Source organism: Heloderma suspectum, chromosome 1, assembly GCF_057233095.1.
Source record: "Heloderma suspectum isolate Gila_16-S chromosome 1, 16-S_ref, whole genome shotgun sequence".
Classification (NCBI taxonomy): domain Eukaryota; kingdom Metazoa; phylum Chordata; class Lepidosauria; order Squamata; family Helodermatidae; genus Heloderma; species Heloderma suspectum.
In genome coordinates this window covers 239,188,458-239,214,672 of record NC_139458.1, presented here as the reverse complement: position 1 = coordinate 239,214,672, position 26,215 = coordinate 239,188,458, and the positions used below count along the sequence as shown (strand labels likewise).

Below are 26,215 nucleotides of genomic sequence, written 5' to 3'. Positions count from 1 at the left end.
CAGTCCTACTAGAGCAGCAATTTTGTTCTACTTTTGCCATCAGAAATTGCTAACATTTAGAAAAAGCAACACTGTAATCCTTCCCCCTTTTTCAAAAAATGAGCTGGTGTTCTAATGCAGCATCTGATAAAGTCGGTTGTTGCCTACAAAAGAACGTACCAGTTTGTAATAAAATGCTTGTAAAAAATAAGTCTCAAGGTGCCATCAAACACATTCTCTCTCTTAACTGGAAACATGTAAACGCACACACACAGTCAAGTCCCACGTCAGCGAAGCTCTGTGACATGGGGGCAGAAGCTCAGCTGTGCTGCTGCTTCAGTGCATGTGAGTAACACATGAAGGGGGCTATAGTCAGATAGAAGGGTCTTCAGAACCTTCGCTTGGTTGCCAGTATAAGAGATATAATTATTCTAAGAGATCCATGAGGTGCTAGATACCCATGGGCTTACACTAATCATCTCATCCCACACATTCACATCTCCAAGAATTTCTAGGAACAGCTAAATAAGAGTATAAAATGTAAATTATATATTTAGCCCTATAGCATAAACTGCTGGCTTTTTAAAGTCTGTCAGTTTAGCCAAGCAAACACCATATTTTCAACACCTCCATCTCCTGCCCAGGCATAAAACAGCTTCTTTTTTGCATACATATGCTCTATTTTTCTTTTCCCTCAGAGTCATGTGCACTGAGGGAATGTCTAAACTAATGTCTGGGATCACCAGTGGGCTGGGTGAAGGCTAATAAACTGAAGCTCAATCCACGAAAAGCACAGGTACTCTTGGTTCCAGGATCTAGGGAGTTGGTGTTCAACTTGTTCTAGACGGGGTTGTCATCTGCGTTAAGGAGCAAGTTCATTCATGCTTTGGTAACATCCAGGATAGACTATGGCAATGCATAGATAGGGCTTTCTTGAAGATAGTAGTCTTCAACTAATGTGTCAGGGGATGGGGAGCCTACAGGCCACATGCAAGTCCTCAGCCTAATTTCATGCAGTCCACAACAAATGGCTCTCCGGATATGGCAGGCCCACTCTTAATCTCTTAATTATCTCTCCGTATGCTGTCCAAGAGAAAGAGAAATGGAAAAGGAAGAGAGATGACCACAGAGAGAGAAAGCTGGATGATCATGAGAGGGAAAGATTTGCAAAAAGACGCAGCAGTGCGGGGTGGGGGGCCGAGACAGTAAATAAGCTGAAATAGGCCCAGAGGCAGAGAAGGGGGGGTAAACATGAGGGGGAAAGGCAAAATGATCCTGCCACCTTGCCATGAGCAGTGGATTGGGAAAGCCTGGAGGGCAAGAAGTTGGAGCCTGGGTTGGTCTCTGAAGAGGCAGGGGGCATAGTCTGATAGGGGTTTGTGATGTTCCCCCTGTTCTCAGAAACTGAGAAACCCCTCAGGAACGCCTGCTTTCACTTTGGGACAGCTGCACCCACTGTCACACAAGCCTCAGCCCTTTTACCCTGTCTAGATTCCAGAGAAACTCAATATGCTCAATTGGTTCTCTCAAACCACTACAGGAGAAGTAACAAGGATATAGATATAATAAAGGTAGCATAAAATCAAATAACATGTAGGAATTTGGATTTTTAAAAACAAACAAAAATTTATTTAAAACATGAAAAGGGTTATGTTATTATTATTCATTAATACTTGGCCCTAACTTCCCTACCTTCTCTACCCCTTCTAAAATCCTATACACGAACTCCACTAACTAGATGTTGCTTCCACGAGTCCTAAGGCCCCATCTGACTGTCAGTTCACCCTTTGTATAACCTTAGAATCCTCACACACACACACACACACACACACACACAGGCCCCTCCCATCTTTCACTCACTCTCTGGCATACTAGTAACCCTATCTTACTTGGGTTAAATTTAACAATATAAAAATATATATAACAAAATAGGCAGATGTTACAGGGCTCAATGGCACTTGCAGAAAGGGGTGCACACAAGTTGGATCAGCTTTCTTGTAAGGGGAAAGGGGACTTTGGGGTTGGGGGCTGGAAAGGGTGAACTCTCTGAGAAACAGGAAAATAGATGCCAGAAAGAAAAGGGGTTGACACTGCTCACTGCCAGCTCCACTCCCAACTGCTGCAAACATGCAGCACACAACAGATTATCTGTTGACAGCAGCGAATGCAGCTGTCAACAGGAAAAACGTTTGTTACCCCTGCACTACGGGGTCACAGGCTGATCTATGGTAAATTGCAACAGGAAGAGAACGAGACGAGTTGAGGGAAGTTGGGTGGGCTGGGGGGTAGAAATAGGTTTTCTGGTGTATGTTCATTCCCTCCCCAGAGTGGTAAAAGGAAATAGACCACCAAAAGAGCGAAATACCCCCAAATAACTCAGCACTCAAGCAAGCTTCAGCACAGCTCCACAGGTTCACATGTATTTACCTGAGATTTTAAAAAAGGACCCTGAAACAGTATGCATGATGTTAACACCACCTCCCACTTCTCGCACAGTAACAACACTATATATTGACAGGTGGCAAGATGATACAACACAAGAGACCTATTTCCACCACAATTGCAACTCTATACCGTATGACACAGAGTGTTATAAAAATAGAGCATATTGTACAGTATTCATTGACATGCAATAATAAAAAAACATGCAATACAAAGCAGAAAATGTATTCACAACAAATACAGGAACAGCAATGCCTTGGAAATTAATGGGGCTCCAGTGTAGACTTTGCCTTGTTTATTTGCCATCTTACCAGTTATATTACTAATTAAAATATATGCTCCTTTTTTGCTGTCTAAACTGCCGTTTTATTGTTTTAAGAATTTAATTGTTGTTGTTCAGTCGTTAAGTCGTATCCAATTCTTCGTGACCCCATGGACCACAGCACGCCAGGCCTTCCTGTCCTCCGCTTTCTCACGAAGCGTGCTCAAGTTCATATTCATTGCATCGGTGATGCTATCTAGCCATCTCATCCTCTGCCGTCCCCTTCTCCTTTTGCCTTCAATCTTGCCCAGCATCAGGGTCTTTTCCAGGGAGTTTTCTCTTCGCATTAGGTGGCCAAAATATTTGAGCTTCAGTATCTGTCCTTCCAATGAGCAGTCAGGGTTGATTTCCTTTAGGATGGACTGATTTGACCTCCTTGCAGTCCAGGGGACTCGTAAGAGTCTTCTCCAGCACCACAGTTCGAAAGCATCCATTCTTCGGCGCTCAGCCTTCCTTATAGTCCAGCTCTCACAGCCATACGTTACTACTGGGAAAACCATAGCTTTGATTAGACGGACCTTTGTCGGCAAGGTGATGTCTCTGCTTCTTACTATGCTGTCTAGGTTTGCCATAGCTTTCCTCCCAAGGAGCAAGCGTCTTTTAATTTCATGGCTACAGTCACCGTCTGCGGTGATCTTGGAGCCCAAGAAAATAAAATCTGTCACTGCTTCCATTTCTTCCCCTTCTATATGCCTGGAAGTGATAGGGCCAGATGCCATGATCTTAGTTTTTTTAATGTTGAGTTTCAAACCAGCTTTTGCACTCTCCTCTTTCACCCTCAACAAGAGGCTCTTTAGATCCTCTTCGCTTTCTGCCATTAGGGTGGTATCGTCTGCGTATCTGAGGTTGTTGATAATTCTCCCGGCAATCTTAATTCCAACCTGTGATTCATCCAGCCCGGCGTTTCTCATGATGTACTCTGCATGTAAGTTAAATAAGCAGGGCGACAATATGCAGCCTTGTCGTACTCCTTTCCCAATTTTGAACCAATCGGTTGTTCCATGTCCGGTTCTTACGGTTGCTTCTTGACCCTCGTACAGGTTTCTCAGGAGACAGGTAAGGTGGTCTGGTACTCCCATCACTTTCAGAATTTGCCAGAGTTTGTTGTGATCCACACAATCAAAGGCTTTAGCGTAGTCGATGAAGCAGAAATAGACATTTTTCTGGAATTCTCTTGCTTTCTCCATGATCCAGCGAATGTTGGCGACTTGATCTCTAGTTCCTCTGCCTCTTCGAAACCCAGCTTGTACTTCCGGTAGTTCTCAGTTCACATACTGCTGAAGCCTAGCTTGTAATATTTTGAGCATAACCTTGCTGGCATGTGAAATAAGCGCAATTGTACGGTAGTTTGAGCACTCTTTGGCATTGCCCTTCTTTGGAATTGGAATGTAAACTGACCTTTTCCAGTCTTGTGGCCACTGTTGAGTGTTCCAAATTTGTTGGCATATTGAGTGCAGCACTTTAACAGCATCATCTTTTAGGATTTTAAATAGCTCAGCTGGAATACTGTCATCTCCGCTAGCTTTGTTGTTAGTAATGCTTTCTAAGGTCCACTTGACTTCACTCTCTAGGATGTCCGGCTCAAGTTCAGTGACCGCACTATCATGGCTATCAGGGACATTCAGATCTTTCCTGTATAGTTCTTCTGTGTACTCTTTCCATCTCTTCTTAATCTCATCTGCTTCTGTTAGATCCCTGCCTTCTTTGTCCTTTATCATGCCCGTCTTTGCACAAAACATTCCCTTGAGATCCCCAATTTTCTTGAAAAGATCTCTAGTCTTTCCCATTTTATTGTTTTTCTCGATTTCTTTGCATTGTTCATTTAAGAAGGCCTTCTTGTCTCTCCTTGCTATTCTCTGGAAATCTGCATTCAGTTGGATATATCTTTTGCTTCCCTTCTTTCCTCAGCTACTTGTAAAGCCTCATCAGACAGCCACTTTGCTTTCTTGCATGTCTTTTTCTTTGGGATGGATTTAGTTGCTGCCACCAGAACAATGTTACGGACCTCCGTCCATAGTTCCTCAGGCACTCTGTCTATCAGGTCTAATCCCGTAAATCTATTCCTCACCTCCACTGTATATTCATAGGTCATGATTTAGGTCATACCTGAATGGTTTAGTGGTTTTCCCTACGTTCTTCAATTTAAGCCGAAATTTTGCAATAAGAAGCTCATGATCTGAGCCACAGGTCTTGTTTTTACTGACTGTATAGAGCTTCTCCATCTTTGGCTGCAAAGAACATAATCAGTCTGATTTCGATATTGACCATCTGGTGATGTCTATGTGTAGAGTTGCCTCTTGTGCTGTTGGAAAAGAGTGTTTGCTATGATCAGCATGTTCTCTTGGCAAAACTCTATTAGCCTTTGTCCTGCTTCATTTTGTACACCAAGGCCATGCTTGCCTGTTATCCCAGTGATTACTTGACTTCCTACTTTAGCATTCCAATCCCCTATGATGAAGAGGGCATCTTTTTTGGGTGTTAGTTCTAGAAAGTGTTGTAGGTCTTCATATAACCGATCAACCTCAGCTTCTTCGGCATCAGTGGTTGGGGCACAGACTTGAATTACCGTGATGTTGAATGGTTTGCCTTGGATTCGTACTGAGATCATTCTATCGTTTTTGAGATTGTACCCCAGTACTGCTTTTTCCACCCTTTTGTTGACTATTAGTGCTACTCCATTTCTTCTAAGGGATTCTTGCCCACAATAGTAGATATGATGGTCACCTGAATTAAATTCGCCCATACCTGTCCATTTTAGTTCGCTGATTCCCAAGATGTTGATGTTCAATCTTGCCACCTCATGTTTGACCACCTCCAGCTTACCTTGATTCATTGACCTTACATTCCGGGTTCCTAAACAATATTGTTCTTTACAGCATCGGCCTTTCTTTTCACCACCAGACACATCCACAGCTGAGTGTCCTTTCAGCTTTGGCCCAGCCACTTCACTCTTTCTGGTGCTACTTGGAAATTCCCTCGCTCTTCCCCAGTAGTATATTGGACACCTTCCGACCTGAGGGGCTCATCTTCCGCCGTCATCTCTTTTAGCCTTGTGATACGTTCCATGGGGTTTTCTTGGCAAGAATACAGGAGTGGGTTGCCATTTCCTTCTCCAGTGGACCACACTTTGTCAGAACTCTCCACCATGACCTGTCCGTCTTGGGTGGCCCTGCACGACATAGCTTATGGCTTCACTGAGTTACGCAAGCCCCTTCGCCACAACAAGGCAGTGATCCATGAAGGGGAAGAATTTAATACCTACTGCTATTAGTTTGTTATATTTTAACTGTCAGGAAATTTTTGCATTTAAAAGCAGGTTATATATTTCTGAAACCAAACAAGTAGGATCTGCAACAAAAAGTTGCAGTGTGGAGTACTTCTGTTCAGGACTCCAGCCAGCCAGCCTTACCTTCTTTCAGGATACTCCATTCCATGACCGCCATAGTTTTATGTCCTCCCCCAGACCCCGAAAGTCACCATTCAAATGCCCACTGAGCAGGTTTAGTTCTCAATCCAGGCAAGACTGTTAGTGGGTGGTTCACCTGCCCAGTTAGGTGATGTTCAACCTGTTCTGGAGGGGGTTGCACTCCCCCTAAAGGATGAGCTTTGTAGTTTGGGGGTGCTCTTGGAGCCAGAACTGTCACTCGAAGCACAGGTGGACTCGGTGGCGCAGAGCACCTTTAATTAGCTTAGGCTGATATACCAACAACGCCCTTATCTGGACATAGATAGCCTGGTTAGAGTCATCCATACTCTGATAACATCTCATCTGGATTACTGCAATACGCTATATGTGGGGCTGCCTTTGAAAACAGTCCGGAAACTTCAGCTGGTCCAAAATAGGGCAGTGAGGTTATTAACGCGGGCTGGCCAGCATGATCATATCATGCCAGTACTTTTCCAGCTGCACTGGCGGCTGGTCCACGTCTGGGCCAGATTCAGAGTGCTAGTATCAAAATTCAAAGCCCTAAATGGCTTGGGGCAAGGTTATCTGAAGGATCGCCTCCTCCCATAAATACATGCCTAGACCCTAAGATCATCTTCAGCGGTCCTTCTCCAGGAGCTCCTGCCAAATGAAGTGAGTTGGGTGGCTACCAGGAAGAGGGCCTTTTCTGCTGTAGCACCCTGGCTGAGGAATAAGCTCCCTAGAGAGGTTCGCCTGGTGCCTCCAATGTGCTCTTTCCAGCACCAGGCAAAGACCTTTTTATTTTCCCAGCATTGTAGCCTTTTAGCGTCCTAGTCTTTTGGCTTTGCTGTTTTAAATCTGTTGCTCTATTTGAAATCTCTGCATTGCTGCTAGGTTTTATTCTGGTTGTATTTTTACACTGTAGTTTTAAGTTTTTATATTTTATACTGTTTTTATGCTGTACTTTGTGGTTTTAAGTTTTGTGAACTGCCCAGACAGCTTTTGCTAGTGGTATAGCAAAATGTATTACATTTCTACATGTATAGAAATGTAATACATACATACATGAATAAACAAACAGATGTTGAGTGCTTGTTGCCCCTTGCTTTGTTTTTTCCCTGAAGTGTTTTTATTTTTGGTATTTCTGCAAACCTTGGGATTCCCCTATGGCTGTCGATCCTCCCTCTTGCATGTGGATGGTACTGTTTTGGCTACATAAGGATCAAGAAAACAGAAGGAGGTGAGCATCCCAAGTATATCACAAAGAGAAACTGGTTCTCAGGATGTAAAAACAAATTTATTGTAGGAAGCCCAACACGTTTCAGCCTTTTTCTTATTTTTACGCCTTCTTCAGGGGGCTGTAAGATTAACGGTAATAAAATTTACAAATAGGACAACACACATAATTAAAACATTACTGAAATACAAATTGCCACAGGGGCTTATGCATATATAACATCATTTTAAGAATCATATAAAATGTTAAGATGTGTGTTGTCCTTATACAAGGTAAGGTAAAAGAATAAAACTCTATGTTAAAAATTATTATTAAAAAAAAGAAAGAAACAGAATTCTGATAAAACCATGACTGGTCAGTTACGGAAGACTTCCTGAAATAAAGATGTTTTCATGAGGCCCTGGAAACAGCACAGTGTTGGCACCTGCCTGACCTCCAGAGGCAGAGAGTTCCATAGAAAGGGGGCCACCACACTGAAGGCTCTTCTCTAGGAAAATTCTCCAATCGGCCCATAGGTCCATGCAGAACCACCAGGAGCATGCCCTTTGATGACCTAAGTGACCAGGCAGGCTAATAAGGGAGAAGGCACTCTCTCAGGTAACCTGGTCCCAAGTTGTTTAGGGCTTTATACTCTGGCCTCATCAATCGGCTGGAGAACTGAGGGCCACTGGGAGACCGCACCTCCTGCCTCCCAGGAAGAACATCATTACAAGGGGGAAACCAACCTGGACCTATACATCGTCCAGAGAGGGAGGAACTGCAGGGAGCTCGCTCGACCCCCCCCCCCACACACACACACACACACTAGAAGGGTTGAGCCCAAAAGGCTTATAACTTGGCTGAACCACTCAGGGGAGCCACAAGAGAACAGAGGGCCTGGGTTGTAGTTTTTAAAAATTGTTGGTGGGTGGTGGGCTTTGGGGTTATGTTTGTGATTTTAAGGGTGGGGTGTCTACCTGATAGGCAGAAGTGAAGGAGGCATGTGTCCACCTGGCGGAGGCAGTGGGGGGAGTTCTGGGGGCCAGAACATACCGAGGCTGGGCAGCAGATGCTAGCGGAGTGCTAGGGGCAGGCCATGCCAGGTAAGGGGAACAGGGGAGAGATGCATAATATCCATCCCCTGTTCCAGGCCTGTCCAGAGCCAAAGGATGGCTGGGGGATGCATTACTCCATCCTCTGGCCTTCGTCAGCTGCTGTGTAATGCCAGATCCATTACTCATAAAACATCTCTCATCCATGACATGATCCTGGATGAGGGTGAGGACCTGGCATATATTACAGAGACCTGGCTAACTGAGGCTGCCGCTCCCACTCTTGCAGCTATTTGCCAAGCTGGATTTTCGTATGTGCAGCAGCTGAGAGCTGGGGTCGGGGAGCGGGAGTGAGTCCTTGGTCCTCACCAGACTCCCTCTCTGGGAGACCAGGGTTGCTGACTACATGTACTGGAGGTTAGGCCTGAAGGGCAGTCTGGGGATTCTGTTCATGTACCATCCACCCTGCTGCACGAGATTCCCTGGCTGAGGTGCTTGAGGTGGTCTCTGATATGCACGTGCAGTCCCCTGACTTGTTGGTGTTGGGGGACTTCAATGTATATTCGGAGGCCATCCTTGTAGGGGCACCTCAGGACTTGATGGAGACCATGACTTCCTGGGAGCTGCACCCTATTCCAACTGGGCCCACCCATGTAGCCAGCCATACATTAGACCTTGTGTTTGTTTCTGGAGAGGTGGGGAGTGATCTGGACACTGGGGGTATATCCACCACCCCCTTGTCATGGTCAGATCACTATTTTATTTATTTTTTTATTTTTTTATTTCATTTCTATACCGCCCAATAGCCGAAGCTCTCTGGGCAGTTCACAAAAATTAAAACCAAACAACACACAATAAAACAATTTAAAATATATAGAACATTAAAACCACAATATACCTGGTGGGGTTGGACTTCTTGGTTCTACAACCCCTCCGCAGGGGTGGAGGACCCACTAAGATAGTCCACCCCAGGCGTCTTATGGATCCACATGGATTCCTGACTGTGCTTGGGGATTCTTTGGAGCATGCAAATGGCCGCTTAGTCGAGACCCTGGTGGATGGCTGGAATGCTGCAATCACCAATGTGGCTCCGAAACACCCTCTCCACCTGAACAGAGCTCAGACTGCACCATGGTTCACCCCACGGTTGCGAGCTCTGAAGCGGGAGGTGAGACAGCTAGAGTGCTGGTGGCAGAAATCTTGCTCCGAAGATGATTGGACACAGGTTAGAGCTGTAGCTTCAGCCTACCACGTGGCAATAAGAGCAGCAAAAAATAATGTTTATGCTGCCTCTACTGCGTAGGCAGAGTGCTGTCCCAGGAGGCTGTTCCAAGTGGTCTGGAACCTGGTCGATCCAGTTGTTCTGGAACTAATGGACCATTCTAAGGCCTCCTGTGATGAGTTTGCAAAGCACTTTGCAGATAAAATCGACCGGAGCAGGAGTGCTATTCCGCATGCTGTGGATACAGTTAGTGAACAAGGAGTGGCCAATGGCAGACTGGTTGTGTGGGATCGGTTCCAGCTTCTTCCTTCGGAGGAAGTGGACAAGGTGCTTTCATCTTTAAGGCCAACCACCTGCTTACTCGATCCTTGCCCATCTTGGCTCTTTATGAGCTGCAGGGAGAGACTTAGGGAGAGGATTAAGGCAGTGGTGAATGCCTCCCTTGAGGAGGGAGTGATGCCATCAGTCCTCAAGGACGCGGTGATAAGACCACTGTTAAAGAAGCCCTCTTTGGATCCCCACACTTTGAACAACTTTTGTCCGGTCTCGAATCTGCCGTTTTTGGGCAAGGTGATTGAGCGGGTAGTAGCTTTGCAGTTGCAGACACACTTGGAAGAAGCCGATTGTCTGGATCCATTTCAATCAGGCTTTAGGCATGGGACAGAAACAGCCTTCATCACCTTGGTGGATGATATGGGGAGAGCTCTGGACAGGGGCAAATGCTCCTTCCTTGTTCCCCTCGATCTCTCAGCAGCTTTTGATACCGTTGACCATGGTATCCTCCTGGACTGCCTTGAGGGGTTGGGCATAGGGCACACCATATTATGGTGGTTCCTTTCCTTCCTCTCTGGCAGGTACCAGAAGGTAGCTCTGGGGGGGGAGACTTCAGACCCTTGGCTGCTCACTTGCAGGGTGCCACAGGGTTCTATTCTCTCCCTGATGTTATTTAACATCTATGTGAAGCCGCTGGGGGCTGTCATCAGGAGGCTTGGGGTGCAGCATCACCAATATGTGGATGACACGCAGCTCTACCTCTCATTTAAATCCTCGCCAAGGTTGGTTGTAGAAACCCTGTCCAAGTGGAATTGGTGAGTGGCTGGATGGGAAGGACTAAGCTGAAACTGAACCCCGACAAAACCGAAGTACTTTTTGTGGGAAACAAGGGGAGGTTGGCCTGGTGTTTAATGGGGTGCAGCTACCCCTGAAGGACCAGGTCCGCAGCCTGGGGGTCATTTTAGACTCCCAGCTGTCCATGGAGGCTCAGGTGTCAGCCGTGAGCCGGGCAGCACTGTACCACCTCCATCTGATACGGCAGCTGCGCCCCTATCTCCCTAACCATCTGCTCCCATCAGTAGTTCATGCCCTGGTCTCCTCTTGCCTAGACTACTGTAATGCACTCTATGTGGGGTTACCTTTGAAGACAGTTCGGAAGTTGCAGCTGGTGCAGAATGCGGCGGCCTGCCTGATTAAAGCAGCCATTGGCAAGACCACATCACTCCAGTGCTGAAGGAGTTGCACTGGTTGCCAGTAGTTTTTCGGGCCCAATTCAAAGTGTTGGCATTGACCTTTAAAACCTTATATGGTTCTGGCACAGTCTATCTTAAGGTGCGTCTCCAGCAAACACCAGGGATGCTGCTCAACGAGATTGGCCTCGGTAAGCCGTCTGTCTGTCACATTAGCTAGGACAGGTAGGCTGGTGAGGACTAGAGAGACAGCCTTTTCTGTCATGGTCCCCATTCTATGGAATTCCCTCCCTAGTGACCTCCGCCATGCCCCTGCTTTGATGAGCTTCTGCTGGGCTTTAAAAACCAGGCTGTTCAGGTGGGCATTTGGGGTGGGTTAGGGTTTTTTTTTTTAAAGCAGTGTTGCTATTGTTTTTGTTCAGTTGATTATGTAAATTTGTTATTAGGATTGTATACCGCCTAGAGTGGCCGGGTAGATGGCCAGATGGGTGGCTAATACATCAAATAAATAGTACCAAAACCTTAAACCTGGCCCAGACGCAAAAAGGCAGCCAGTGCAGTTCCCTCAGCAAAGGAGTTGCATGCTGAAAAGGGGCAGCTCCCCACAACAGCACAGCTCCTGCATTCTGCACTAGCTCCAGCTTCTGGAGCAGCCTTAAGGGCAGCCCAACATAGAGAGCATTGCAGTAATCCAGTCTTGAGGCTACTAGTGCCAGTACCACTGTGGCCAAGCTACCCCTGTGCAGGAGAGGCCATAGCTGACAAACCAGCTGAAGCTGGTAAAAGGCACTCCAAGCCACCATGGCCACTTGGGCCTCCAGCAATAGTGATGGATCTAGCAGTACCCCCAGACTATGAACCTGATCTTTTAGAGGGAGTGCAACCCCATCCAGAACTGGAAGTGAGGCTATCTCCCGGACCCGGGAACCACTCACCCACAGGGCTTCTGTCTTGCCAGGATTCAGTTCTAGTTTATTGGCCCTCATCTAGCCCATTATTGAGTCTAGGCACTGATCCAGGACCTACACAGCCTCTCCTGATTCAGATGTCACAGGGAGATAGAGCTGCATGTCATAAGCATGCTGATGGCACTTGGCTCCAAATCCCCTAATGACCACTCCCAGTGGCTTCACATAGATGTTAAACAACACTGGGGACAAGATGGTGCACTGCGGAACTTCATAGCTAAATTGTCAAGGGCCCAAGGAATGGTCACCCAATGTTACTGTCTGAAATTGGGCCTGCAGGTAAGACTGGCACCACTGTAACACAGTGCCTCCAATGCCCATCCCACAGAGTCGATCCAGGAGGACACCATGGTTGATGGCTTTATTTATTTATTTATTTAATTAGCTGCCCATCTGGCCGGCAACCCAGCCACTCTAGGCGGTGTACAACACTAATAAATTTACATAATCAACTGAACAAAAACAACAACAACCAACACTGCTCTAAAAAACCCTAACCCACCTCAAATGCCCGCCTGAACAGCCAGGTTTTTAAAGCCTGGCGGAAGCTCATCAATGAGGTGGAATGGTGGAGGTCACTAGGGAAGGAAATCCACAGAGTCGGGGCCACCACAGAAAAAGCCCTCTCCCTAGCCCTCACCAGCCTTACTGTACTGGCTGATGGGATAGACAGAAGGCCTACCGAGGCCAATCTTGTTGAGCGGCATCCCTGGTGTTGCTGGAGGTGCTCCTTAAGATAGACTGTGCCGGAACCATATCGGGTTTTAAAGGTCAATGCCAACACCTTGAATTGGGCCCGAAAAACAACTGTTAACCAGTGCAACTCCTTCAGCACTGGAGTGATGTGGTGTCAAAAGCTGATGAGAGATCAAGCAGAATTAACAGGGCTGCACTCCCCCTGTCCCTCTCTCAATAAAGGTCATCCATCAGGACAACCTAGGCTGATTCAGTCCCATAACCAGGTCGAAACCCAGACTGGAATAGATCTAGATAATCAGTATGCTCCAAGAGTGCCTGCAGTTGCTCCCCTACAACCATCTCAAGTACCTTCCCTAGGAAAGGGATATTTGTGATTGGGCAGTCGTTGTCTAATACCATTGGGTCCAGAGTGGGCTTCTTCAGGAGTGGTTGCACTACTGCTTCCTTAAGGACAGCAGAAACTATCCCTTCCTGGAGGGATGCATTTACCACTCTCTGGACCCACCTGGTCATACACCCTCAGCTAGCTTTTATTAGCCAGAAAGGACATGGATCAAGAGGGCACATGGTCGGTCACATTGCTGCAAGCACCTTGTCCAAGTCATCAGGCTGCAACAACTGAAACTGATCCCACAAAATCAGGCAGATGGTGGCATCAGACACCTCAACTGGAACTGCACTAACAACAGTGTCAAGTTTGCCGCAGAGACAAGTGATTTGTCCTCAAAGTGTGATGCAAAAAGGTCACCGTGGGTCCTTGAGGGGACCAGGGCTCCATTTGCTAGGGAGAGTGTTAGCCCTCAGACCACCCAGAAGAGTTCTGGACAGCTATTCAAGAATGCAATGGTGGCAGCAAAATAAGCCTTTGCTGCCTGCAGTGCCATGCGGCGGGCATGATCATTTTCTCTAGAGCGTACTCAGTCTTCTATGCTTCGAGTCTTACGCCATTTGTGCTGTAGCCTGTTTCATTTATTGACTACAGCTCCCCAGTATACCAAAAAGCAGAGCAGGCTGTACTGCGCTGATGTACTGTGATGTACTATCATCCCTGATTCTGGGTTGTACTTTGTGTCCAAAGTTACAAACAATGAATATAGTTTTTAAAAGAAGAAAAATGGATGAGGAGGGGCATCCCACAATACATCACTACCTTCTCCCTGATTGACACTGTAACTTTCTGCCATAGACGTTAATGGAGACAATTTGCATCTAGTAAAATAATAATAAAGCATTGCTTTTGGAGGCAGTTAATTGATTAAGCAGAATAGGGCATTCCAACTCCCTGTTTCATTCCTATTGTAAACCACTTATGTCATACTTATTCATTGATAATAAAAGTTTATAAACATGAATTGTAGGTCGATATATCTGATCAGCTTCAATAAGTATTTCCAATAGTGAAGGAGACTCCGAGGCAGTAAAAGCAGCAGGACTGAATCTAGATACCAGTAGATGTTTCAATTGGAAATACTGCCATTCCGCAGAAGCCAGCAGATCAAATTGATCTTGCAAAATTGAAAATTACAAAAACTCATCGTCAACCCCCATTAATTGATCTAAAGTAAAGATCATCTTATCTATCCAGGTCCACCATAAAAACATTTTCTTGCCAATTCTTAAATCTGGATTTCCCCATAAAATCAATTTAGCATAGGAAAACGGATCAAACTGTAATTGACATGACATTATACACCAGACTTCCATAACTGCCAAAACTGTGGGAGGAGCTCTGGCTACCTTGATATCCCGAGAACCTAATGCCATCCATTTAAAGAGAGGCACCAGACAAGAAGATTCCAATAATGACCACAGAGGAAAATCGAATTTTGAGTGGAAAAGACCAAAATTTAGTAGAGATCAGCAAAGGCCTGATGGTACACAGATAGATCCAGAAAATCGAACACGCCTCCATTAATTGGAAGTTGCATCCTTTTTAAATATAGTCTTGGTGGAGAGGAACCCCAAAAGAATTTACGAAACAAAGCACTGAGTTTTTGGAAATATTTGCCAGGTATAAGTATAGGGATCCCTCATATAACATAAATAATTTGGGGTACGGTATTCATCTTAAGTGTATTCACCTTACCCCATAAACTCAACTTTAAAGATACTCATCTATCTGTATCTCATGAAATATCATTAATCAATTTGTTTTAATTTAAACTAATCATTTGAGATATATCTCTAGGAATAATTATTCCCAAATAATAAACTCTGGGCACTGTCAAAATTGCCAGTTGGCAGTTTCGTATATCGTATGTCCAGTCGGCATTATTCCCGACTTTGACCAATTAATTGAATAGCCAGACAGTTCACCAAAGGTATTAATCAATTTCATCAAAGCTGGAACCGAGATAAACAACAAAATATCATCAGCATAAAGACTAATTTTAAATTCTAATCCAAGATGTGGAAGTCTTGCAGAATCAAGGGCTTCCAAGGCTTTCTTCCACAGGATCACTTTTAAGCAATCTGAACAGTGGCGCTTCGTTTGCTTTGTAAAGCTCATACAAGGTCTGTGGGTCTCTAGAACATGAGATTTCCCCAGGCAAAACAAAGTGAATGTCCATCAATGGGGGGTAGTTTACTGCCGCACTGGATGCATTTACGAAAGGGAGGCTTTACGGCCATGCATTGCCAAACGGTGATCAAAGATCGCGAAAAATAAAAGGAGAAGTAACTAGCTAACCGTGTGTGTGTGCGCGCGCGTGCGTGTGTGTATGAAACAAGAGACAGCAAAGGAAGAAAGAAGAACTCCTAACTTCCTCAGCATTTGTTATAACAAGAGAGAAGTCCTAACAAGACGTCCTTACAGCAAGGCAGTCAAAAGAGAACTGAGGGAACGGGCGGGAACCTGCTGCATATGTGCAGTAGACGGTGGGGGAGGGTTCCCGCCAAAAATATTTTTCTCAGCTACAGAATGTTCCCAAGCGAGGCTCCGCGCAGGCACAGAGCCCATATGTGTGATGCACGGAGACCATGAAGAAAAACCACAGTTAATACAGAATACAACTGCTAAAATTCTAACTGTGTCTGGGGCCAGACGTTGGGATCATATCTTGCCAATCTTGAAGGCTGATTGCCCGTCGATTTCTCAGCCCAATTCAAGTTGCTGGTGCTCTTCTATAAAGCCCTACATTACTTGGGACCCAAGTACCTAATGGAACACTCTCATATCAACCTGCCTGTACACAGAGGTCACCTGCTGATGCCCTCCTCGGGGTGCCTTCACTTTCAGAAATGAGGAGGAGGAGAATTAGAGAAAGGGCATTTTCAGCTGTGATGCCATGCTTATGGACGCCATGCTTATGGACGCCATGCTTATGGACGCCCCCCCCCCCCCCAAGTTAGGCTCCCCTGGAACCAGCTTTGATATTTTTTAAAAGCCAGGCAAAAAAATGTTTTTATTCTCCTAGGCCTTTTTAAGTGTGTTGACTATTTTAAGTGTTTAAAATACTTTGTGAAGCCTGCATTCAGCTGTTTTAATTATTGTTTTATTGGCTGTGATTTTATTACTTACTGGATTAATTCTGTAAGCTGCCCTAGAATCAATTGATAAAGCGCAGTTTAAAAAAAAAAAGACAAAGAAACCATATATATCTATCCAGCCCATCACTGCTCCCAAGCACCGATTAAGGACCAAGACTGCTTCATCTGGTGAGATAAAAAGGAGTACAGCAGTCCATCACTAGCAATACTGGAGACACCTTGCACAAAATTCCCTGTCAACTTCACCCAGCGGTTTCATGTTAACTAGCATAGGAGATGAGATGGAACTTGACAGCACCCCAAAAAAACAGCTGCCAAAGGCTGAAGCAGAGGTCCCCTAGCACCACCTTCTGTAATCTACTTGCCAGGCAGTGTTAGAACCATTTCAGATCAGTAATGCCAGCCTAGATAAGAGCTCCAGAAGGTTTAGCTGTTAGCTGCTGACAGATTAATGAGAACCAACAGGGTTGCACTCGAGTCTTATCTTCTCATGTCTACCAAGGCTACCAAGGCCTTTTCTATACTAAATCCAACCCTGAAACCAGCATGACAGGGATCCAGATAATCAGTTTCATCTAGAAGCATCTGGGGCCAATGAATGGAAGATTAGAACGGGGTGTTAGCTGCCTAGTTTACCAGGTCCAAGGAATGGTTTCACCACCCTATCTTTCAAGGAGCTATTATACTATCTGTTTCCTGCCTCCCAGCTGAGCAGAGGAGAGCAAGCTGCTCCAGCTGGTCCAGAGACTACAGAAGCAAGCAAGCTCCCAGAGAGCGAGCGAACAAGGGGAGCAAACAGGAGTTGGCCAGGGGAGGTGCAGTGGTAGAAGAGACAAAGGAGAGAGGCAAAGAGGTAAGTGGGCTGCAGGAAGCCCAGGGGGCTGTCCTTTTTCCTTCTGAGTGCCTGTGAGCTCACCAGGTGGTAGAAAAGACAAAGGAGACAGAGGCAAAGTGGTAAGTGGGCTGCAGAAAGCCCAGGGGGCTGTCCTTTTTCCTTCTGAGTGGCTGTGAGCACACCAGGTGCTTCTGAGAGCTCCAACTGAATTGGGGTGTGCGGCCCGAGTACTCCCAGCAGCTGTGTGGGCGGGAAGCTTCAGTCTGTTTCCCACCTCCCAGCTGAGCAGAGCAGAAGAAGCTGCTCCAGCTGGTCCAGGGACTACAGAAGCAAGCAAGCTCCCAGAGAGCAAGCGACCAGAGCAAGCACACAGGGGGAGCAAACAGGAGTTGGCCAGGGGAGTTCAGCAGGGGAGGTCAAGGGAAAGGCCCCTAACATTTTTTTTAAATTATTTTTCTTGTAACACACACTTCCACACCAGTGGGACTCTTGTTTTTAACCTCTAGTGAATAGAGGAGCAGGCACAGGCTAGTCTAGAACAATCAGAAAGCTAGACACAAAAAGGGAAAGAGGGTATGGAAGGACAAGACTCTCCAGTGGTGGTGACCTGCAAGGTGTGTGCAATGTTTGTTTTCTTGCCTGAGAACATGGCCTACATCTGCAACAAGTGCAAGTTGATCACACTGCTGGAAGAAAAAGTAATAGGCCTGGAGCGGTGACTGCCGACCCTCTGGGAAGTAAGAGAACATGAAAAGTTATTGGACAGAATGGAGGAACTACAGCAGCAAAGTGAAGACCAGAAACTTGAAGAGCAACAGCAAGCTGAGGCAGAAGTGGGAAATGCTGAGGTGAGGAAAAATGCAGTAGAGGATACTCCTTGGAAAATGGTGACAGTTAGGAGGAGAAGAACTAGACACTACTCTGCACCAGTGGAAGCAGTGGAGCTGTGGAACCGATTCCAGGTACTTGCGGATGAGACTGGAGGACAGCCTGCAGAGGAAGAATCACAGGGGAACCTGCATGAGAGTGAAGGTCAGTCAAGCAGAGGCGATGAAACCCAGGCCTACAACAACAAGAAGAGTAGTAGCAGTGGGAGACTCCTTGCTGCATGGGATCAAGACCCAAGTATGTCACGAAGACCCGTGGACTCGCCCAGTATGTTGTCTCCCGGGAAGACGGATTAGAGACGTGACTGAAAGGTTGCCTGCACTCATAAAGCCCACTGACAGGTATCCCTTTCTTCTCAGCCATGTGGGAACAAATGATACCGCCAAGCAGAGCTACGAAGAAATCACATCAGACTTTGAAGCTTTGGGAAGGAAACTCAAGAACTTTGGGGCCCAGATAGTTTTCTCATCCATCCTTCCAATAGTTAGAAGAGGGATAGAGACCATGGGCTATACTTCCTGGAAGATGGGCGTAAGGGACGGCTTGCACCTCACAAAGGATGGGAAGAATGTGTTTGGCCACAGCATGAAGAACTTCATCAGAAGGGCTTCAAACTGAATCCTACGGGGAAGGGAGATGTAAAGTTGGGGGTAACAATGGACGAAGGCTCATGCACTGCAACGGAGAGAACAGCTCTAATAGTGCCCAATAATAGTTTTCAGACACATGTAGGAAGAAAGCCAGACTATGAAGCACATGGTCTTCGATGTCTATACACTAATGCCCAGAGTATGGGAAACAAACAGAATGAACTTGAACTCTTAATACAAGAGGGAAATTATGACTTGATAGGTATAACTGAGACTTGGCGGGATGACTCTCATGACTGGAATACAGCCATTGAAGGATATAACTTGTTCAAAAAGAACAGGAGGAACAGAAAGGGAGGTGGGGTTGCACTGTATGTGAAAAATACATATCTCTGCACAGAAATACAGGAGGAGGAGTTTGGTAGTCCCATCGAGAGCATCTGGATCAAAATAAATGGAGCAAAGAATAAAAGGAACCTGGTGGTCAGAGTCTACTACCGGCCACCCAATCAAGGAGAAGACGAGGATGAAACTTTTGAAAAGCAAATCGACAATGTTTCAAGGAAGCATGATGTAGTAGTAATGGGGGACTTCAATTTCCCCGATATTTGTTGAGAGACAAATTCTGCAAAACATGGCCCCCCCAGGAAATTCCTGACTTATGTGGCAGATAACTTCCTCCTACAAAAAGCAGAGGAAGGAACTAGAGGACTGGCTATCTTTGACTTGATCCTAACCAACAGAGATGCCTTAGTGGATAAAGTAGCAGTTACAGGAACTCTGGGGGAAAGCGACCATGACTTGAGTTCTTAGTTCTAAGGGAAGCAAAAGCCGAGTGTAGTCAAATGCGTCCCCTGGATTTTAGGAAAGCTGATTTTAATAAACACAGAACACTGATAAGTAAGGTCCCATGGCAAGCAACCCGAACAAGAAAAGGAGTCCAAGGGAGCTTTTAAAAAAGGAAATTCTCAAGGCACAATTACAAACAATTCCAACAAGAAGAAAAGGTGGAAGATAACAGAAGAAGCCAATGTGGCTTCACAAAAAGCTTAGGGATGACCTGAAAACAAAAAAGGACACATACAGAAAGTGGAAAGAAGGCCAAGCAACCAAAGGAAGAGTACAGGCAGGTAGCACAGAATTGCAGGGATGGTGTCAGGAAGGCTAAAGCTGAGAATGAGCTGAGTTAGCGAGGGATGCTAAAAGCAACAGAAAGGCTTTCTTCAGCTACGTGCATAGTAAAAGACAGAGGAAAGAAACAGTGGTTCAGCTATTCAATAAGGATGGCAAAATGATAACAGATGACAAAGAAAAGGCAGAGGTGCTCAGTTCCTACTTTGGCTCAGTCTTCTCCCAAAAGAGGGTCTATGACCACACCCTGACAAAGGCGAAGTACAGGCTGAAGAGGCAGGATTGCAGCTTGAGATCGACAGGCATATGGTCAAGGAACACCTCATTACTTTGAAGGAGTTCAAATCTCCAGGGCCACATGTACTGCACCTTAGAGTAATAAAGGAACTGGCAGAAGAACTCTCAGAACCACTGTCTATTCTCTTTGAGCAATCATGGAGGACGGGTGAAGTGCCAGATGACTGGAAGAGGGCTAATGTTGTCCCTCTCTTCAAAAAGGGTAAAATGGAGGAAACTGGAAACTACAGACCAGTCAGCCTGACATCAATCCCTGGGAAAATGCTGGAGCAGATTATAAAGCAATCCATCTGTAAGCAACTTGAAAGCAGCGATTACTCGAAGCCAACATGGATTTGTCAAGAACAAATCCTGTCACACGAATCTGATCTCATTTTTAGATCAAGTAATCTCCCTTGTGGACTGTGGGAACGCTGTGGACATCATATACCTCAACTTCAGCAAAGCTTTCAACAAAGTGCCCCATTCTCAAACTGGGGAGAGGTAACGAGCGGGGTACCACAGGGCTCAGTCCTGGGCCCAGTGCTCTTCAACATTTTTATTAGTGACTTGGAGGAGGAGGTGCAGGGAATGCTGATCAAATTTGCAGATGACACAAAATTGGGTGGGATAGCTAATACCTTGGAAGACAGAAACAAAATTCAAAGTGATCTTGATAGACTGGAGTGCTGGGCAGAAAACAACAGAATGACATTTAATAGGGATAAATGCCAAGTTCTGCACCTCGGAAAAAGAAACCAAATGTACAGTTACAAGATGGGGGATACGTGGCTCAACAACACTATAAGCGAGAAGGATCTTGGAATTATTGTAGATCACAAGCTGAATATGAGCCAACAATGTGATGTGGCTGCAAAAAAGGCCAGTGCTATTTTGGGCTGCATTAATAGAAGAATAGCTTCCAAATCCCAGGAAGTACTAGTTCCCTCTACTCAGCACTGGTTAGGCCTCACCTGGAGTACTGTGTCCAGCTCTGGGCACCACATTTTAAGAAGGATGCAGACAAACTGGAGAGGGTTCAGAGGAGGGCAACAGAGATGATCAGGGAACTGGAAACAAAGCCCTATGAAGAGAGACTGAAAGAACTGGGCATGTTTAGCCTTGGGAAGAGAAGACTGAGGGGAGATAGGATAGCGCTCTTCAAGTACTTGAAAGGTTGTCCCAGAGAGGAAGGCCAGCATCTCTTCTCAATCATACCAGAGTGCAGGACATGGAATAATGGGCTCAAGTGACAGGAAGCCAGATTCTAACTGAACATCAGGAAAAACGTCCTGACTGTTAGAGCAATACGACAATGGAACCAATTCCTTAGGGAGTTAGTGGCCACACTGGAAGCATTCAAGATGAAGCTGGATAGCCATCTGTCAGGGATGCTTTGACTTAGATTCCTGCATTGAGCAGGGAGTTGGGCTCGATGGTCTTATAGGCCCCTTCCAACCCTATGATTCTATGATTCTGTGACTCATTCTGTTCACGCAGTGCCCAACCAGCTTTCCAGCAACAAGCAACAGCACCCTCCCACCCATGTTCCCCCGCAACTGGTGTTCATAGGCACCCTTACTCTGATACTGGAGGTAGTATGTAGTCAATCAGGGGGTTGGACTCGATGGGCTTGTAGGCCCCTTCCAACCCTACTATTCTATGACTCTGTGATTCTATCTATTATATCTCATAGACACTGATTCCCCCTAGCCAACCCTGCCCAGCCAGCTGTGATTTAGCCATTATAGGCAGGAATCCAATGAAGAAGTAGTGGGCCAAACAGCTCCAAGTACCCTATCCATATCCTCAAACAAGCTGAGGGTGCTTCCATACAAGGCTTTTATGGCACCATCATTCATAAGGTTTATGGGAGGTCCAGATGATGGCATTCTCTACTCATGATCTTCCTGTGTTTTCTTATATTGCCTTCCATATTTTTCTTTAACTCAGAAACCCTGAGAAAAATATGGAAAATATGTTAAGGAGAAAAATATGGAAGAGCTGCACAGTGTCTTCTGCTTGCTAGCATGAACCCTCCAGGAAGCACCCAAGACTCATCTAGACAACTTCAAATCAGAGCCTGAGGTGTAAGGATTTCTTGACCCTTGGTGTTTTTTTCATTTAGTATAGAGATATTATGAGGGGTATGCATACACAGGGGAGTTTACAGAGGTAACTTTACAGAACACTATTTGTAATTATATAGCATCTAAGCTGGAGCTAGAGCAGACATGATGAGTGTTTTTATTTTGCAAATAAGTCACAGCAGGCATTTGAGGTTTTAAAGGCCACTTACCACTTAAAACTTTGCTTCTAGCATAACTTTAGAGACCATTCCAACTATTGTACTGATCGACTGTTACACAGCACAGCATAAGAGCATGCCAACATAAGGGCTGAAATGTGCCTTGAAAAATTAAATCACCATGTTAGATAGAACTATCATTCCATGAGGTGGGGAGGCCATATGCAGCACTGAACCCTGCTCTCTGTGCCAATATACAAGCAAACACCTCACCCCAGGAAGGTTCAGATTGTCACCTTTCAGCCATTACAAAGCCAATTGTCAGAGCAGTCATGAAAGCCTGACATAAAGCATTGGGGTACCCAGCTCCAGGTTGGTGGGCACATTTGGAATTTTGAGTGTCACGAACGCTCTTGCAAAATGGCTGCCAGCGGGCAGGGCTTGCCCATTCATAAAATGGCTGCCATGGGGGGCATGGCCAGTCACAAAGCACTCATTTCCCAGAAGGCAACTGGTAAGACTAAAAGTAAAGTAACTTGCCCAAGAACTTAAGTACAGGGCAGAGGTGGGACCAGAGCTCCAAAACACAAAAACACTCTTTTGAACCCAACTAAAGATGGTACCAGAGGGCAGTACTTTGCTTTTTGGTATGCCAGCCTCCCCCCTTAAACAATAATTAAAAACCTTAAGAAATAAAATGAAATTCAAGTTGGGCAGGGAGCCGGCAGGCACCAGGATTAGGTAAACGGATTAAAACTGACACACAATGTATCAGGACATGTTTGCCACACCTGCCTTGCAAAATGGTAGACCTACTACACAATAATTTATTGCATATAGCCACACAGGGAGCTGGTCAAACAACATATATTCCCTCATGGTAAGTAGGATTTTACCAAGATCATGCTTCGCTGGATTTCCACAGGAGCATGCAGCCAACTTGAGCTAGTAGAAACCGTTTCCGCTTATATCTGCATAAGTGGTTTTCAAACTCTCTGCCTTTAGAAAACTCTCTCATTTATTTGTCTGCCAGGAAACCCCTGCACATCTGCCATGGAACTCTAGAGTGTTGCAGAGAACTCTGGGGCATTGTCTAGGATGCACACTCGGTAGATGCAGGATCACTGCTGCCCTGCGTGAACCAAGTGCAATCTAGAACACATCCAACACTCTCCTATCATTGCACTTCACACTGCAAGATTATAAATGGTGATTCTTATGGAAAATTGTCTGCTACTACTTTTATCCCCAATCCCCACTCCAAATTGCAGAATCCCACAGGTTACATGGAATACAGCTTGAAGACAGCCAGCCTATCTGAGTGCTAATCAAAGGGCTTGCCAAGCTAAAACAATAAGCTGATTTATGGTTAACACTATGCTGATTTCTTTTGTAATCTTTATGTTAGTAAAAGTAAGGACTCACATGTTTATGGGATGAAACAAGGCAGCTTCTTTTTTAAAATACTGCTGGTACATGACACCACAAAAATTAGCAAGAATATATCCTAATGTGAGTAATATCTGTTGAAAGTATAGAAGGGGGAAGGCAGATCTCCTCTACACGTGGTAGACCTGTGAAGATATTAGCCATTTGGCGGCGAATATTATTTCTCAAATAGAATAATTGGCACTGAGGTGGTCACTCCCTGCGGGCTGGCTTTTCGCTAGATTAGGATAAAATGATACACTAGTGTTCAAAGTCATGAATCACATTCCAAATAAATTCTGACAAATGTATATCCTCTGAAGGGTTATGCTTTCAGTTTACAGATTGCCTAGCATTTTCCACACTGGCTTACAACACCTTAATGACAGGTACTCTGCCGTGACATGACACATGGCAGACACGACACATTCATCATCTTGGGACCAAGAGTTGCAAAAATTTGTATGACAAACCCAAACCGGGACATACTGAAACAAATGACAGTACTTGCCCATAGGAAAACCATGAATGCCCATAGGGAAACATAGGCTTCTACCTGCCCATAGGGAGATCCTAAATGCCCATAGGGAAGCATAGGCTTCTACTTGCCCATAGGGAAATATAGACTTCTACCTATGTTTCCCTATGGGCATTCAGGATCTCCCTATGGGCAGGTAGAAGTCTATGCTTCCCTATGGGCATTCACGGTTTCCCTATGGGCAAGTACTGTCATTTGTTTTAGTATGACCCTAACAAACCAGCTTCCCTCCATCGGGGTGGGGAGGTCAATTTTGCAGAAAGGAATTTCTCTCTGCCTCTGTCCCTCCCTCCCAAGAATGCAGTGCATCTACCTTCCATAGTCTCTTGTTCACCGACGAACTTCCCTGGACTTGCATCAAATCTCTGCCCCGCTGTCCTGTATTAAACTTCTGCAGACGCTTCTCTATGTCCAGCTGCATAAAATACCTCACTCCATCCACAACGTTAAAGCTTCCGAAGTCTCGAGCACCGACACTTCCGAATCACATCACAGGGATGCCGCCAGCTGGGAGTGGTCGCTCCCTTCTTCCTGCGCCTACACATGCGTATGAGAGCCCACACGCGTTGTTATGCGTGGTAACGTGATACATAGAGATACTTTTCTTTGTTCATACAACTAAAGTTAGAAGACGAGATTTCCGGGTTCCTTTTCACACCATCCCGCTTTGTCGGAAGTGACGGCTACCCATGGGAAACAGTCGAGAAAACTAGATTTTAAGTGTAAGAGCATGAACCACCCCTATAAAAACAGCAAACATAGAAATTCATACTGTTTCTAACTTCCGTTTTATTTCACGTGAAAAATGTGATTTTAAGCAAGCATTTAAACTTTTAAAAACTGCGCTACCAGTGAAAATACAAATACGCCATCGGTATTATCCCCAGGTTGCAGATTGGAAGGAGCGAGGAAGAAGGGCTGTGGCTGGAACAGCATACTTTAAAACAACCACGCAAAGTAATCCAGTGCAGTTATATTGTGGGGGGGGGGGGAGAGAAAATGAAAATACGGGGTAGGGGCGCTGGCTGCAGAGCTGGGATAAAAGGGGTATTAATTCTCCGAGGGCCATCTTTGCCCCACCGGAGGAGCTTTCCCCCACCGGACCGGGGTGGAGGGAGTGATCAAGGAGTTGGAGCAACTCACCTCTGAAGAAAGATTATAATGTTATCTTTAAAATGCTTAGCTTAGGAAAGAAAAAAAGGCCAGTAAGATAGAGATGCATAAAACTATGTATGGTGTGGAGAAAGTGGATAGGGAGACATCTTTCTCCCTCTCTCATAATACTAGAACTTCAGGGTCATATCATGACGCTGAACAGTGGGAAATTCAGGACAGATAAAAGGAAGTACGTCTTCACGCAGTGCTTAATTAAACTTTGGAATTTGCTACCACAAGATGTAGTGATGTTCATCAATTTGAATGGCATTAAGTGGATTAGACAAATTCACGGAAAATAACGCTATCAAGGTTATGCTCAAAATCCTACAAGCTAGGCTTCAGCAGTATGTGAACCAAGAACTACCGGAAGTACAAGCTGGGTTCCGAAGAGGCAGAGGAACTAGAGATCAAGTCGCCAACATTCGCCGGATCATGGAGAAAGCAAGAGAATTCGAAAAAAAGTCTATTTCTGCTTCATTGACTACGCTAAAGCCCTTGATTGTGTGGATCACAACAAACTCTGGCAAATTCTTAAAGAGATGGGAGTACCAGACCACCTTACCTGTCTCCTGAGAAACCTGTACGAGGATCAAGAAGCAACAGTAAGAACCGGACATGGAACAACCGATTGGTTCAAAATTGAGAAAGGAGTATGACAAGGCTGCATATTGTCACCCTGCTTATTTAACTTATATGCAGAGTACATCATGAGAAACGCTGGGTTGGATGAATCACAGGTCGGAATTAAGATTGCCGGGAGAATTATCAACAACCTCAGATACGCAGACGATACCACCCTAATGGCAGAAAGCGAAGAGGATCTAAAGAGCCTCTTGTTGAGGGTGAAAGTGGAGAGTGCAAAAGC

The 26,215-nt window shown here is 45.5% G+C and overlaps 1 protein-coding gene across 2 annotated transcripts in view; it reads right to left on the bottom strand.

Annotated features, from left to right (window-relative positions):
* SETDB2 (SET domain bifurcated histone lysine methyltransferase 2) overlaps positions 1-25,985 on the bottom strand; it is a 105,630-nt gene extending 79,645 nt beyond the window's left edge. The window contains exon 1 of one of the 2 annotated variants that reach the window (XM_084821343.1): positions 25,913-25,985. In XM_084821343.1, coding sequence (XP_084677469.1) covers positions 25,913-25,967 — 55 coding nt within the window. In that variant the 5' untranslated portion in view covers positions 25,968-25,985. Of the gene's footprint in view, positions 1-24,505; positions 24,939-25,912 lie in introns of those variants that run through there. The other variant, XM_084821352.1, reaches the window with a different exon arrangement.
* Between the last annotated feature and the right edge of the window lie 230 nt (positions 25,986-26,215).